The sequence below is a fragment of the Hordeum vulgare genome, chromosome 1H (genome assembly GCF_904849725.1).
Source record: "Hordeum vulgare subsp. vulgare chromosome 1H, MorexV3_pseudomolecules_assembly, whole genome shotgun sequence".
In the NCBI taxonomy this organism is placed as follows: domain Eukaryota; kingdom Viridiplantae; phylum Streptophyta; class Magnoliopsida; order Poales; family Poaceae; genus Hordeum; species Hordeum vulgare.
In genome coordinates, this window is record NC_058518.1 from 468,093,006 (window position 1) to 468,104,231 (window position 11,226).

Sequence of the window (11,226 nt, forward strand, 5' to 3'; positions counted from 1 at the left end):
CGGGTAGACCTCCATCCCCCGCCGCCACTCCTCCCTCGGGCTCTCCCCCAGCCACCCCGGTCCAAGCATCTCTTCCCGATTGACCAGGCGGGCACCCAACTCCGGCCGCCGACCCCCTACTCGGGCGGAGGAGGAGGGCACTGACGACGGTGACCCCGTTCCCCCTGCTGCCCCGTTCTCCGGGTGCGACCCCGTTCCCCCTACTGCCCCATTCTCCACCGACGGTTGTGGTGTTTGAAAGTCGATTTTATGTTCATACAGGTAACAAAATGATAAAACATAGTGCAATATCTTTAATCCAAGCAAACAATATAGTCGAAGGGCATTATAGACTTTTCACTAACTGTACCACACATAAGCTAGAAAAACAGGCACTGAAAAGAACTGGCTAGCTTATTATCTCGACCTTATTTTCACAGACAGGAGCTTATTTTCACAACATGGCTCAAAAAACTAGGCCTTAGGCTGGCTCTAGTGCACCTTTGAATCAGTTCTGAACGCATGTCGCGCCACTCACATGATGATCCAACCAACTCCACCATTATCATATCATATTGTACTAATATATCATCAACACAAACAGCCAGGAATCTTCCGCTGACCCGTCCTCACGCCGGCGCCTGCATCCACATGTACACCGGCCAACTGTTGCATCCATGCGTCCGTCCAGTGAGGCCAAACGATCGAGCTATATAGACGAGATAGATGAGCGGCGGCGCACGTCCCCCCGACCACACGTACATCCATCTGGTGAACCGGATTTTTTCACTATTTCGACTCATGGGATGAAAATATTACACGGAATGAACTCTGATTGAAAACATTTCATGATCTGACCCTTTTTAAAACGCCAGAACCCGTGACGTTGCACACGCACGTAGAAACATCAGTCCACTCTAGCATTGCAGACCCACATTCAAACGCCGGTCTACCTTACGTTTCAGTCCAACATAGAAACGCCAAGGATACTGGCGTTGCTGGCCACGCGCGAAACGCCATGGTCCATGGCGTTTTAGCACTACAACATGTTGCTGGCAGCATGCCGTGGGCTGGCTGGATGTCGTCGCTGCGTTCCACAGTGGGTCTGCAACGCCATCACTATTGGCGTTTCACAGTGGGTCTGCAACGCCACATTAGACTGACGTTGTAAGAAAGAAAAAACGTCACGGTAGACAGTCGTGTCACAGTAGGGCAGCAACGCCATGGTAGACTGGCGTTGCATAGTGGGGCAGCAACGTCACGGCTTGTGGAGTTTCTAAAAGGGTCAGATCGTGAAATGTTTTTAAATCTGGTTCATTTTGTGCTCATGTTTAAAAAAAGGTTAAAACAGTGAAAAAAACCTCGTGAACCGGCCTCTCGCGGGTACTCCATTCTAGCATAAACATGTATAATTTTAGGGCCTGCTACGTGGTTGTCGGACGATCTTTTAAAAAAATCAATCGGAATAGGAGCCCTTAGATTTGACCCATTGAATGGCTGAGTATTACCGTGCATCATTGCAACATATACTTTGTTGCGAATTTTTTTGCAACAGACATTTCGTTGCAGTTTTTTTTGCAACACACGTTTTGTTGCAGTTTTTTTACAACATACATCTTATTGTGGTTTTTTTAGTTTTTTTCAACAATCGTCTTGTTGCGGATTTGTTTTCAACAGACTACTTATTACAAGATTATATTTCTACAAAACGAAACCGTGTCGCATCACAGTAGTTGTTCACCACCAATATTGCAACAATACCATTGTTGTTGAAACATGTGCCTGCACTTGCCATCGTGCTGAGAAAACGTGACGAGCAACGAAGGTGGCGGACGCAACGTAATTATCTGCCAGTTGGGGGCAATAATTTCCCATTGTTTTAACCATAGTTTATCAAACCGGATTGACAGTCAGACCAAAAGAAATCCGAAACTGTGATTTGAATGGTTCTTTAAGACTCGTGAATTGTTTGAGCAATCGACCTAGAAAAAAAATCGATCAAACAGGCAAAACCCGATGAACCGGACGCTTCGATGTTGATCTTACAAAAGCCCCGCGATTGACTTGTTTTTATGTGTACAAGCTATAGATAGTCAGTAAATGAAAACCCTTTTTTGGTAGGGTTTCGACCAATTGGGAGCTTTCACTTTTGATTTTGTCCACATAGATAAAACCATCGGCTGCTACCGTCCCCATCGCGGCTTCCCTTTCTCGGCACCACACGCGTCTCCCTCGCCGCTCTAGTAACAACCCAAGTTTTTATCATGTGTATGAATTAGATATTAACATGTTATTACTGGTTACTCTATCATGTGATTACACATTTTTTATCTATTGATTGGTGTATTTATTGATACAAATATACTACTCCGTATTGTATTGCTTAAAAAACTGAGAATTTGATCGGCGAACCGACGGTCTGAACAGTAAAACCTGAACCGACAACCTTGTTGGCTCGATTACCGGTTCAGATTTTCAAACCGTGGTTTTAACTAGTTACTCGGTTGTCAGAGAAAAACAAAGCTGAACCGGTTTGATTACCGGTTCAGTGTTTTAAACCATGGTTTTAACCGGTTGCTCGGTTGTGAAAGAAAAACAAAGTTGAACCGATTTGATTAGCGGTTCAGTTTTTTAAACCGTGGTTTTAACCGGTTGCTCGGTTGTCAAAGAAAAACAAAGCTGAACCGGTTTGATTACCGGTTCAGTTTTTTAAACCGTGGTTTTAACCGGTTGCTCGGTTGTCAAAGAAAAACAGAGGTGACTGATCCAAAATAAAAATTCAGTCACCTTACCCCTAGTCACCCCATTCACTTTTACTAGTACTGTATAAAGCTTCATGCATTACCTGTAGCACATTCAATGTAATTAACGGGTCTTAATTACTTTCTAATGTTATTATGCTCATGATAAGTATCGTTTACATTATGCTTAATATTTGTTTTTTACAACGATAACTGTACAGAGATTGCCCCTACGCTAGAGCGGATCGCTATAAACGTGGTTCCCCTCCCACGCCCCACTCTCTCAAACACCTCGCGAGAGAAGGAAAGCCGGCAAGGCCGGGAGAAGAGGACGCCGCGAGGGGGGAGGAAGATCCGGCGGGCAGGGCTGCGAGATCCCGCGGCGAAGTAACTGCTGTGCGCGCACTCTCTCTGCTGCAAACTCTGCGGTTTCGGCTCCGGGCGGCCTGCCAGAAAGTAAAGTGCTCGCCGTTCTCGCTGCATATATAGCCACCGCCCACCGGTGCCATTGCGTGTGTCCCTGTGTCCCGTTGCGTTTGTTGTTACATCGGGTTATTGGTTTCCGTCGCTTGCGTAGAGAGACAGAGAGAGGGAGCCTGTGGAGGATGGTGCCGGGGGATCAGGCGGAGGAGTCCATCGTGGCCATGGCGGACGGCGGCCACGGCAACGGCAAGGAGGGGGCGCGAGTGATGGACGGCGGCGAGGAGTCCGAGCAGCAGCACGGCGACGGCGGGTTCAGCATGAAGGACATGCTCTGGCACGGCGGATCCGTGTGGGACGCCTGGTTCAGCTGCGCCTCCAACCAGGTACAAGCGCATCTGTCTTCTTCTCCTTGCGGTTTAACCATGGAAGGCATTCATCATCCTCATCGCCGGTTGGTCCGGATCGGATCGGCGTGGGTGCAGGTGGCGCAGGTGCTGCTGACGCTGCCCTACTCCTTCTCCCAGCTGGGGATGGTGTCCGGGCTGCTGCTGCAGGTGTTCTACGGCCTCATGGGCAGCTGGACCGCCTACCTCATCAGCGTCCTCTACGTGGAGTATCGCTCCCGCAAGGAGAAGCAGGGCGTCAGCTTCAAGAACCACGTCATCCAGGTCGGTCCGTCGATCCATCACTCCATCGTCGCCAGTACTCACTCCAATCCGCCTCAGTCAGTCAGTTCTTCAGTTTCCTCCTCCTTCCGTCTCCGGCTTTCCCGCATACGTTTCCAGTCTCGATCTAGTCTGCGGTCTGGAACGAAAAGGGGCTTTCCTTGCATGCTATACAGTGTGGACTTGACCAGTTCCCTATCCCCGAAGCAAAACTGCAATGGGATAAGCATGAATGCATGCATCTTTTCAGGGCAAATACATTTTGGTTCATCCTATATGAAAAAATATTTTAAATTTTTAATTACTAAACAAAAAGTTGAAAAAGCTCAGAAGTATATTTAGATTAAACTTGGCTTTGTTTTGCACTAGTACATAGATTTTCAAGAAAAAACAACAACATCGACTCCAGGCAAAAAACTACTCAGTTACCAATTGTACGTGTTTCCTACTGATGATGAATTGCTTTTCTTTCTAACCATTTCAGTGGTTTGAGGTTCTGGACGGGCTTCTGGGCCCGTACTGGAAGGCGGCGGGGCTGGCCTTCAACTGCACCTTCCTGCTATTCGGCTCCGTCATCCAGCTCATCGCCTGCGCAAGGTGCTTCATCCCTTTCCTTTCCCATTAGTACGTAATATAAGTATCTGTTGGAGTCATGGAGATGAACTGAGTCGTGGAAATGACCAATGGGATATATATGGCAATGGCAGTAACATCTACTACATCAACGACCGGCTGGACAAGAGGACGTGGACGTACATCTTCGGGGCGTGCTGCGCCACCACCGTCTTCATCCCCTCCTTCCACAACTACCGCATCTGGTCATTCCTCGGCCTCGCCATGACCACCTACACCGCCTGGTACATCACCATTGCCGCCGCCGTGCACGGCCAGGTACGCTACCTGGCTCATTCGTCCCACCACCACTACAAGTCACCCCTTTGTTGCCTAGCTTGTTGGTGATCACGCCGATTGGCACCATGCTAACTATGACGAAACTGACGATGTATGTCGTCGGTCGCAGGTCCAAGGCGTCAAGCACTCTGGCCCCAACAACCTGATGCTCTACTTCACGGGCGCCACCAACATCCTCTACACTTTCGGCGGCCACGCCGTCACCGTGTAAGTACTACACTTAACAAAGTCTCAATGCGATGCTATATTCGCGAGTCTTATTTGAATATACGTGCAAAATTTTCTTTTGAATTTTTCCTATTTCCTTTCTACGTATATGTTAGACTTGGCTAAGTCTCTTGTCACCCACACGCAAACAAACAATGTAGGTACCTACGGTTGCTTGGTGAGTGCACCAACATCTATCGTCTACACTTTTACCTGGTGCAGCTTTTGCCTAGTGCTATGCTAGGATTTTTTCACTGTTTTGATCTTTAAGGCGTAAGTTCATCACATAACGAACTCGGTTCGAAAGTATTTCACGTTTTGATCCTTTTAGAAACGTCATAGTCCGTGGCGTTGCAGGCCTTAGGCCAAACGTCAGTCTACTGGACGTTGGAGACCTCATGTGCAACGCCAGTCTACTGGACGTTGCAGCCCTTAGCAGAAATGCCAAGGGGGCTGGCGTTGCAGACCAAAGCAGAAACGCCAAGAGGGCTGGCGTTGCAGACCAAGCAGCATGCCGTGGGCTGGCTGGATGTCGTCGCTGCGTACCATAGTGGGTCTGCAATGTCAGGACTGTTGGCGTTTCACAATCGTCCTGCAACACCACATTAGACTGGCGTTGCAAGAAAGAAAAAACGCCACGGTAGATAGGCGTGTCACTGTAGGGCAGCAACGCCAGCACTGTTGGCGTTTCACAGTGGGTCTGCAACGCCACGGTAGACTGGCGTTGCAGAAAATAGAAAACGCCACGGTAGACAGGCGTATCACTGTAGGGCAGCAACGCCACGGTAGACTGGCGTTTCTATGTGCGTCTGCAACGCCACAGGCTCTGGCGTTTCAAAAAAGGTCAGATCGTGAAATAGTTTCAGTCAGAGTTCATTCCGTGAAATACTTTCATCCCAGGGATCAAAATCGTGAAAAAATCCGCTATGCTAAGGGGAGGTCATGGACTTGGATAGAGTTGAAAACTGAAAATCTAGTGTTGTTTGCACAGCATTGTCGTCGGTCCCCCACCTCCTTCCTGGCCAACTTGGAATCATGAGTAGTAGTATAAAATTTGTTTTGGGCAAACATACCAATCCAGATGAGTTAAAAATGTTTCATGCTTCGTGGAAAACCAGCTGTCTTGCTTATTACCGTCGGTAGGCACTAAAGCTAGCTAGGCGATCAACAATTACAATCCTACTCAATGCCCTCCGTTAGGCACTATCTATGAATTTCAATACTCCCCATGAACAAGCTAGCCTTTATTCTCCATCGTTCATTCCCTGATCCCTATACTTAATCTATGAGAGGCTGCCATCCACGATGATCCTCGTGCCGCGGCTAATGATTATAGCCAAAGTGAACGAATAATCAGTACCAGTGGGGTGTTCAAACTCCCAGCTGTTAATTAGAGAGACCTTGTAGTATTATAGAAAAAAGATCACAGAGGCCTTTGCCTTAAGAATTCAGCTGCGTTTTCCTTTTGCAGCGATAAGAAATGCTCTTTCCAGGGATCATATGATGTGGACTGGTTTCCATTTCGCTAGTGCGGAGTTCACATCAAGTAAACAAAATCAATGCCTGTGCGGGACATCGCTTGTGCGTAATTCCGGTCTATTAGTAGCAACTAGCAACCTTTGGTTAGTGGAGAGACAAAGGCGCAAGTGGTCTACTTTGGGTATTCCATCCAAAATCCGTCAGTTTTGAGTGCCCTTCTTGCTTGAAGCAATTCGATGACGCATTTGGCCTTGATAACGGCTTAATTTGTCTGTAAATGCCGGCCTCGTGATATAGTGCATAGTACTGGTGAAAGTTGAAAGTTGGGCGAGATTATATTCCTCACGTCCCCGTCCTCCTAAATGTCCTGACTAGGAGAAGCACCACTTTTCATTCCATCAACTATAAAGCATGTGTATGAAGTACGCTAATTCCAAAGGGTTTATTCGATCTCATTCTGTATATATGCAACTGCCTACAGTTATGATAATATGACCAGTTCCTTCTCTTTTCTTTTACCTTTTCTTTTTTTGTAATAACTGATCTGATCAGGCAAGCTGTTTCTTCCATGAAATTATTCATGCAGTGTAGTAGCTTTAGTATTATAGCACGGAGCTTGACAGAGATTATTGAAGGGGCTAAGCAGTGTGAGGGGGTAAAGAATGCAAATTATTCTTGATTTTGACTAATATTTGACACTTAAGCACAACATTAAGGGTAGCTAGGAACCTGATAACGCCAAACGTCAGGTACGAGCACATGACAAATCGAATGTTTTTTATTGCAAGTTCAGTGATGCAACTATGATAACTTTAGTCGGCAAGCATGACAACTTCGTGCTTCAGTTTATATTTTAACATAAAATTGCTACATGTGTCAACTAAGTTGACATCTTTACGTCACTAGAATTGCCATTGAAACTTTTAATTTGCCATGTACTTGTACCTGACGTCATGTACTTATCATTTTCATAAGGATATGCACATAAGGGGTTTTCTAGAGTAGGGGAGCGATGACCCCTTTGGCCCTAGGGAAATCCCACCAATGATGGCACGAAACAACTGACAATCCTTTTACAGTTAACATTTGAGAAAACATAGGCTTTGGTACACCTTCTTGTCTAGTTATCTATTTCTGCATCATGATTCGTGCAAGAACTTTTGTCCTTTTTGTTTCTTCCACATAAAACAACATATGAAAATCAAATTTTACACGAGAACAAAACACTCTTACTACAATATGGAGAAAAAATTTCATATTTTTTCGACCAACATAAATATGCAAAATGAGTTTTTTTACTCAAAAAAACTGATTTTGTATATTTATGTTTGATGGAAAAATCTGAAAAAAAACTCATTTTGTACATTTATGTTGGTCGAAAAATCTGAGAGTTTTTTTCCACATTGTATAGTAAGAATGTTTTGTTGCCGTGCAAAGTTTAAAGTTCATATGTTCTTTTATGTGATAGAAACAAAAAAAGAAAGTCTCATGTAGTAAGTTAGTTGTGTAGCACAGATCTTTAAACAACATTGAAGGGTAAAGATAAAATGTGTTTGATAGCCTATGCTTCGAAAATCCACGTTCATCTTCTTACAGAGAAACTGATTTTGGTTGTGTGCATGCATGCAGCGAGATCATGCACGCGATGTGGAAGCCGCGCAAGTTCAAGTACATCTACCTGGTGGCGACGTTGTACGTGTTCACGCTGACGCTGCCGTCGGCGGCGACCATGTACTGGGCGTTCGGCGACGCGCTGCTGACGCACTCCAACGCCTTGTCGCTGCTGCCAAAGTCCGGGTGGCGCGACACGGCGGTGATCCTCATGCTCATCCACCAGTTCATCACCTTCGGCTTCGCGTGCACCCCGCTCTACTTCGTGTGGGAGAAGACGATCGGCATGCACCACACCGGCAGCATCCTCAAGCGCGCCCTCGCTCGCCTCCCCATCGTCGTCCCGATCTGGTTCCTCGCCATCATCTTCCCCTTCTTCGGGCCCATCAACTCCGCCGTCGGCGCGCTCCTCGTCAGCTTCACCGTCTACATCATCCCCGCCGTCGCACACATGCTCACGTACCGCTCCGCCTACGCCAGATCGGTAATTAAGCTTTCTTTTTTTGTCCACGTACGTCCAGCAGTGTGCGCCGTTGTCAGCATGCATTATGCGTTCTTGTTAATCTGATGCAATGCGAATCGACAGAATGCGGCGGAGAAGCCGCCGGCGTTCCTGCCGAGCTGGAGCGGGATGTTCGTGGTGAACGTGTTCGTGGTGGCGTGGGTGGTGGTGGTCGGGTTCGGGCTCGGCGGCTGGGCAAGCGTCACCAACTTCGTCAAACAGATCGACACCTTCGGCCTCTTCGCCAAATGCTACCAGTGTCCCCCGAAGGCGCACCTCCCGGCAGCGGGGTCACCGCCATCAGCGTCGGCGCACCGCTAGCGACCGCTTCGATCGGAAGCACACCGTGGCAATGTGCCAGCTGGAAAGATGGAACTCTCATCGATCCATGCACTAGATCACCCTTTAATTTGTTGTTAGTTACTGCTCACCTCGCCGTATACTACAAATACCTCCTAGCTAGAGAGTTACTGCAGCTAGCATAGTACAATACTAGCATCCGTGTTTGTCACTAGCTAATTTGCTATGATACATGTATTGGTGTGGTTTTCTTTGTTGGATTATCGTGCTGTCGTATGAAGGTGCTTATTGAATTATTATTTGTGTCGCCTTTTTGGTATCCTTCCTATGGAGAATTGGGGTAATTTACCTGGATTTATCTTTGTGTTTTCGAAATGTAGAAGGTTGATTTCCAAAAGATCACATACAATACAAGGCAAGTTGGATCCCCTCGATTTCCACTACTCATAGAGAGAAAACACAATTGAGATCGAAAAAAAGGAAAGTTGTTTGGTTGGAGTGAAAAACAAAATGCTAAAATAAAAGAGGGTGACCTTCACGAGGTATGTTTTTGTCGCCTCTGATCTACCCCGTGCCTCTTGCCTAAAGATGTCTGGTTTTTTGTTTTATACAGGTGGGCATGGACGAAACTAGGAAATCAGAGCATGCAGTTCATTTCATTGTGATATATAGGGCCTGTTTGGAACCGCTTCAATTCACCAAAATCGGCTTCACTTCATCAAATTTAATTTGAAGCAGTTTCATACAAAAGCTATAGCACTATAAAAGAATGTTTGGCTTCCATTTAGCTCCAGCTTCAAGAATAGAAAAATTGGTGAAAAGAATCTATTTGATTGGTTGAGGGAAAAGAAATGAAGGGGTATCCACTTACTGGTGGCAGTGCTGGATAATTTCCCCCCAACTCCACCTTCTAGAGATTTTTGAAGCACCCTTTTAGGGGCTTTATAAAAACTCTGAAGTTGTACCTCAAATTCTAGTTTTTTTGTGGAACAGCATGTCGTGGAGCTACCCCGTTTGGCTTGTCTTTTCTAAAGGAGAGCTGAATTTTAAGAAACAGAGCAGTCCCAAACTGGCTCATAATCAAACAAGACAGTGTGAAGCGGATACCATTGAATTTGAGAGTTTTTATTTCACTAGCATTGGTCGGGCCTCATTACTACAAATCTATTGGATTTGGGGGGAGGAAAAAGTGATGTATCGATTCATTTGAGATAAGAAGCCATCTTCATAGATCTTCTTAGGGGTAATGTTTTGGGGGGATACACAAAGCATACGTATCATTGCATTGATAGAAGAAATTATAATGTTTTTGTTCACATCCCTAGCGTATGTGTCATGTCTTAGAGGTCATTTTTACTGCCCCTAGCCCCGCCTAGGGTTCCCCTATCACCTAGGGCCGCCTAGGGATCCGCTGTCCTGTGACGACTCCGTCGTGAGTAGCCGTGTGACCAAGGATTACCTCCTAGTGTTTGATCATTGATGGCGACGCCTCCGGATTCCAGTGGATCGAGAAGCAAGGCCCCGGACGGCCCTAGTGCCTTGCTGGAGTGTTTGCGTCTTAAAGAGGATGAACTCGACAACCTAGTCTAGGAAGAAGAAGCAGATGAGCCTGAGGAAAAGCCAAAGTGGCTTGCATTAGCCACGGTACTGACGACTAAGTCCTTTTGTCAGGGAGCCCTGATCGCAGACATGAAGGCGCCATGGAATCCCACGAGGGATGTGGTATGAAGAAGGATCAACCCTAACCTTTTTCCAGTTTAGTTCAATTGCTTAGCAAATTGGAATAAAGTGATCCATCACGGACCTTAGAATTTTAAAGGCGTGGCTTTGGTCATGGCAGAATATGATGGATTCAAAACTCCCAAAATAGTAAAGCTAGATAAGATTGAGACATGGTGCCAAATACATAAACTCCCACACATGGTTCTGAAGAGAGAACAAGTTGTGAAGAATATGGCTAAACGCATTGGTGAAGTACATGAAGGCCAGATTGTTCTCCCTGATGGTTTCATAGATGAGTTCGTTCCTCTGAGAGTTAAGTTGGATGTCAACAAAAAAACTCACCGGGTGTGTGGGCTTCACAAAAAATGGGAAAATAGAATGTTACCAGGTCAAGTTTGAAAAGCTCCCAATTTTTTGTTATATGTGTGGAATGATGGGCCATTGGCACGAGGAGTGCGGATCAGGGGAGCACGATGAGAAAGACATGGAATGGGGATCATTCATACTTGCAAATAGATTGGGTCGTGGTGGCATGAACCGTGGCCCTCGCCGAGGCTCTGATCGAGGCCTAGCTGAAAGGACGTGGAAGTCGTCTAGAGGAGGGGTGAATATGCGCTTTAAAATAATTACGGTTTAGGCTTGAACAAACACAGAATAAAACTAATGTTTAATTAGTCAAACAAAA

General features: G+C 46.2%; 1 protein-coding gene across 2 annotated transcripts; it reads left to right on the forward strand.

Moving 5' to 3' along the window:
- Nucleotides 1-3,019: 3,019 nt before the first annotated feature.
- LOC123445956 (auxin transporter-like protein 2) lies at nt 3,020-9,115 on the forward strand. 2 transcript variants are annotated; one of them, XM_045122821.1, is made up of 8 exons: nt 3,020-3,176; nt 3,298-3,526; nt 3,626-3,811; nt 4,293-4,405; nt 4,516-4,699; nt 4,830-4,927; nt 8,036-8,501; nt 8,604-9,115. In XM_045122821.1, the coding sequence occupies exons 2-8, from the start codon at nt 3,326-3,328 to the stop codon at nt 8,838-8,840; spliced, it is 1,485 nt and encodes a 494-aa protein (XP_044978756.1). In that variant the 5' UTR covers nt 3,020-3,176; nt 3,298-3,325; the 3' UTR covers nt 8,841-9,115. The 2 variants fall into 2 exon arrangements, with proteins under 2 accessions (XP_044978756.1, XP_044978757.1); XM_045122822.1 differs by lacking the exon at nt 3,020-3,176 and having other exon boundaries at nt 3,224-3,526.
- The last annotated feature ends 2,111 nt before the right edge of the window (nt 9,116-11,226 follow it).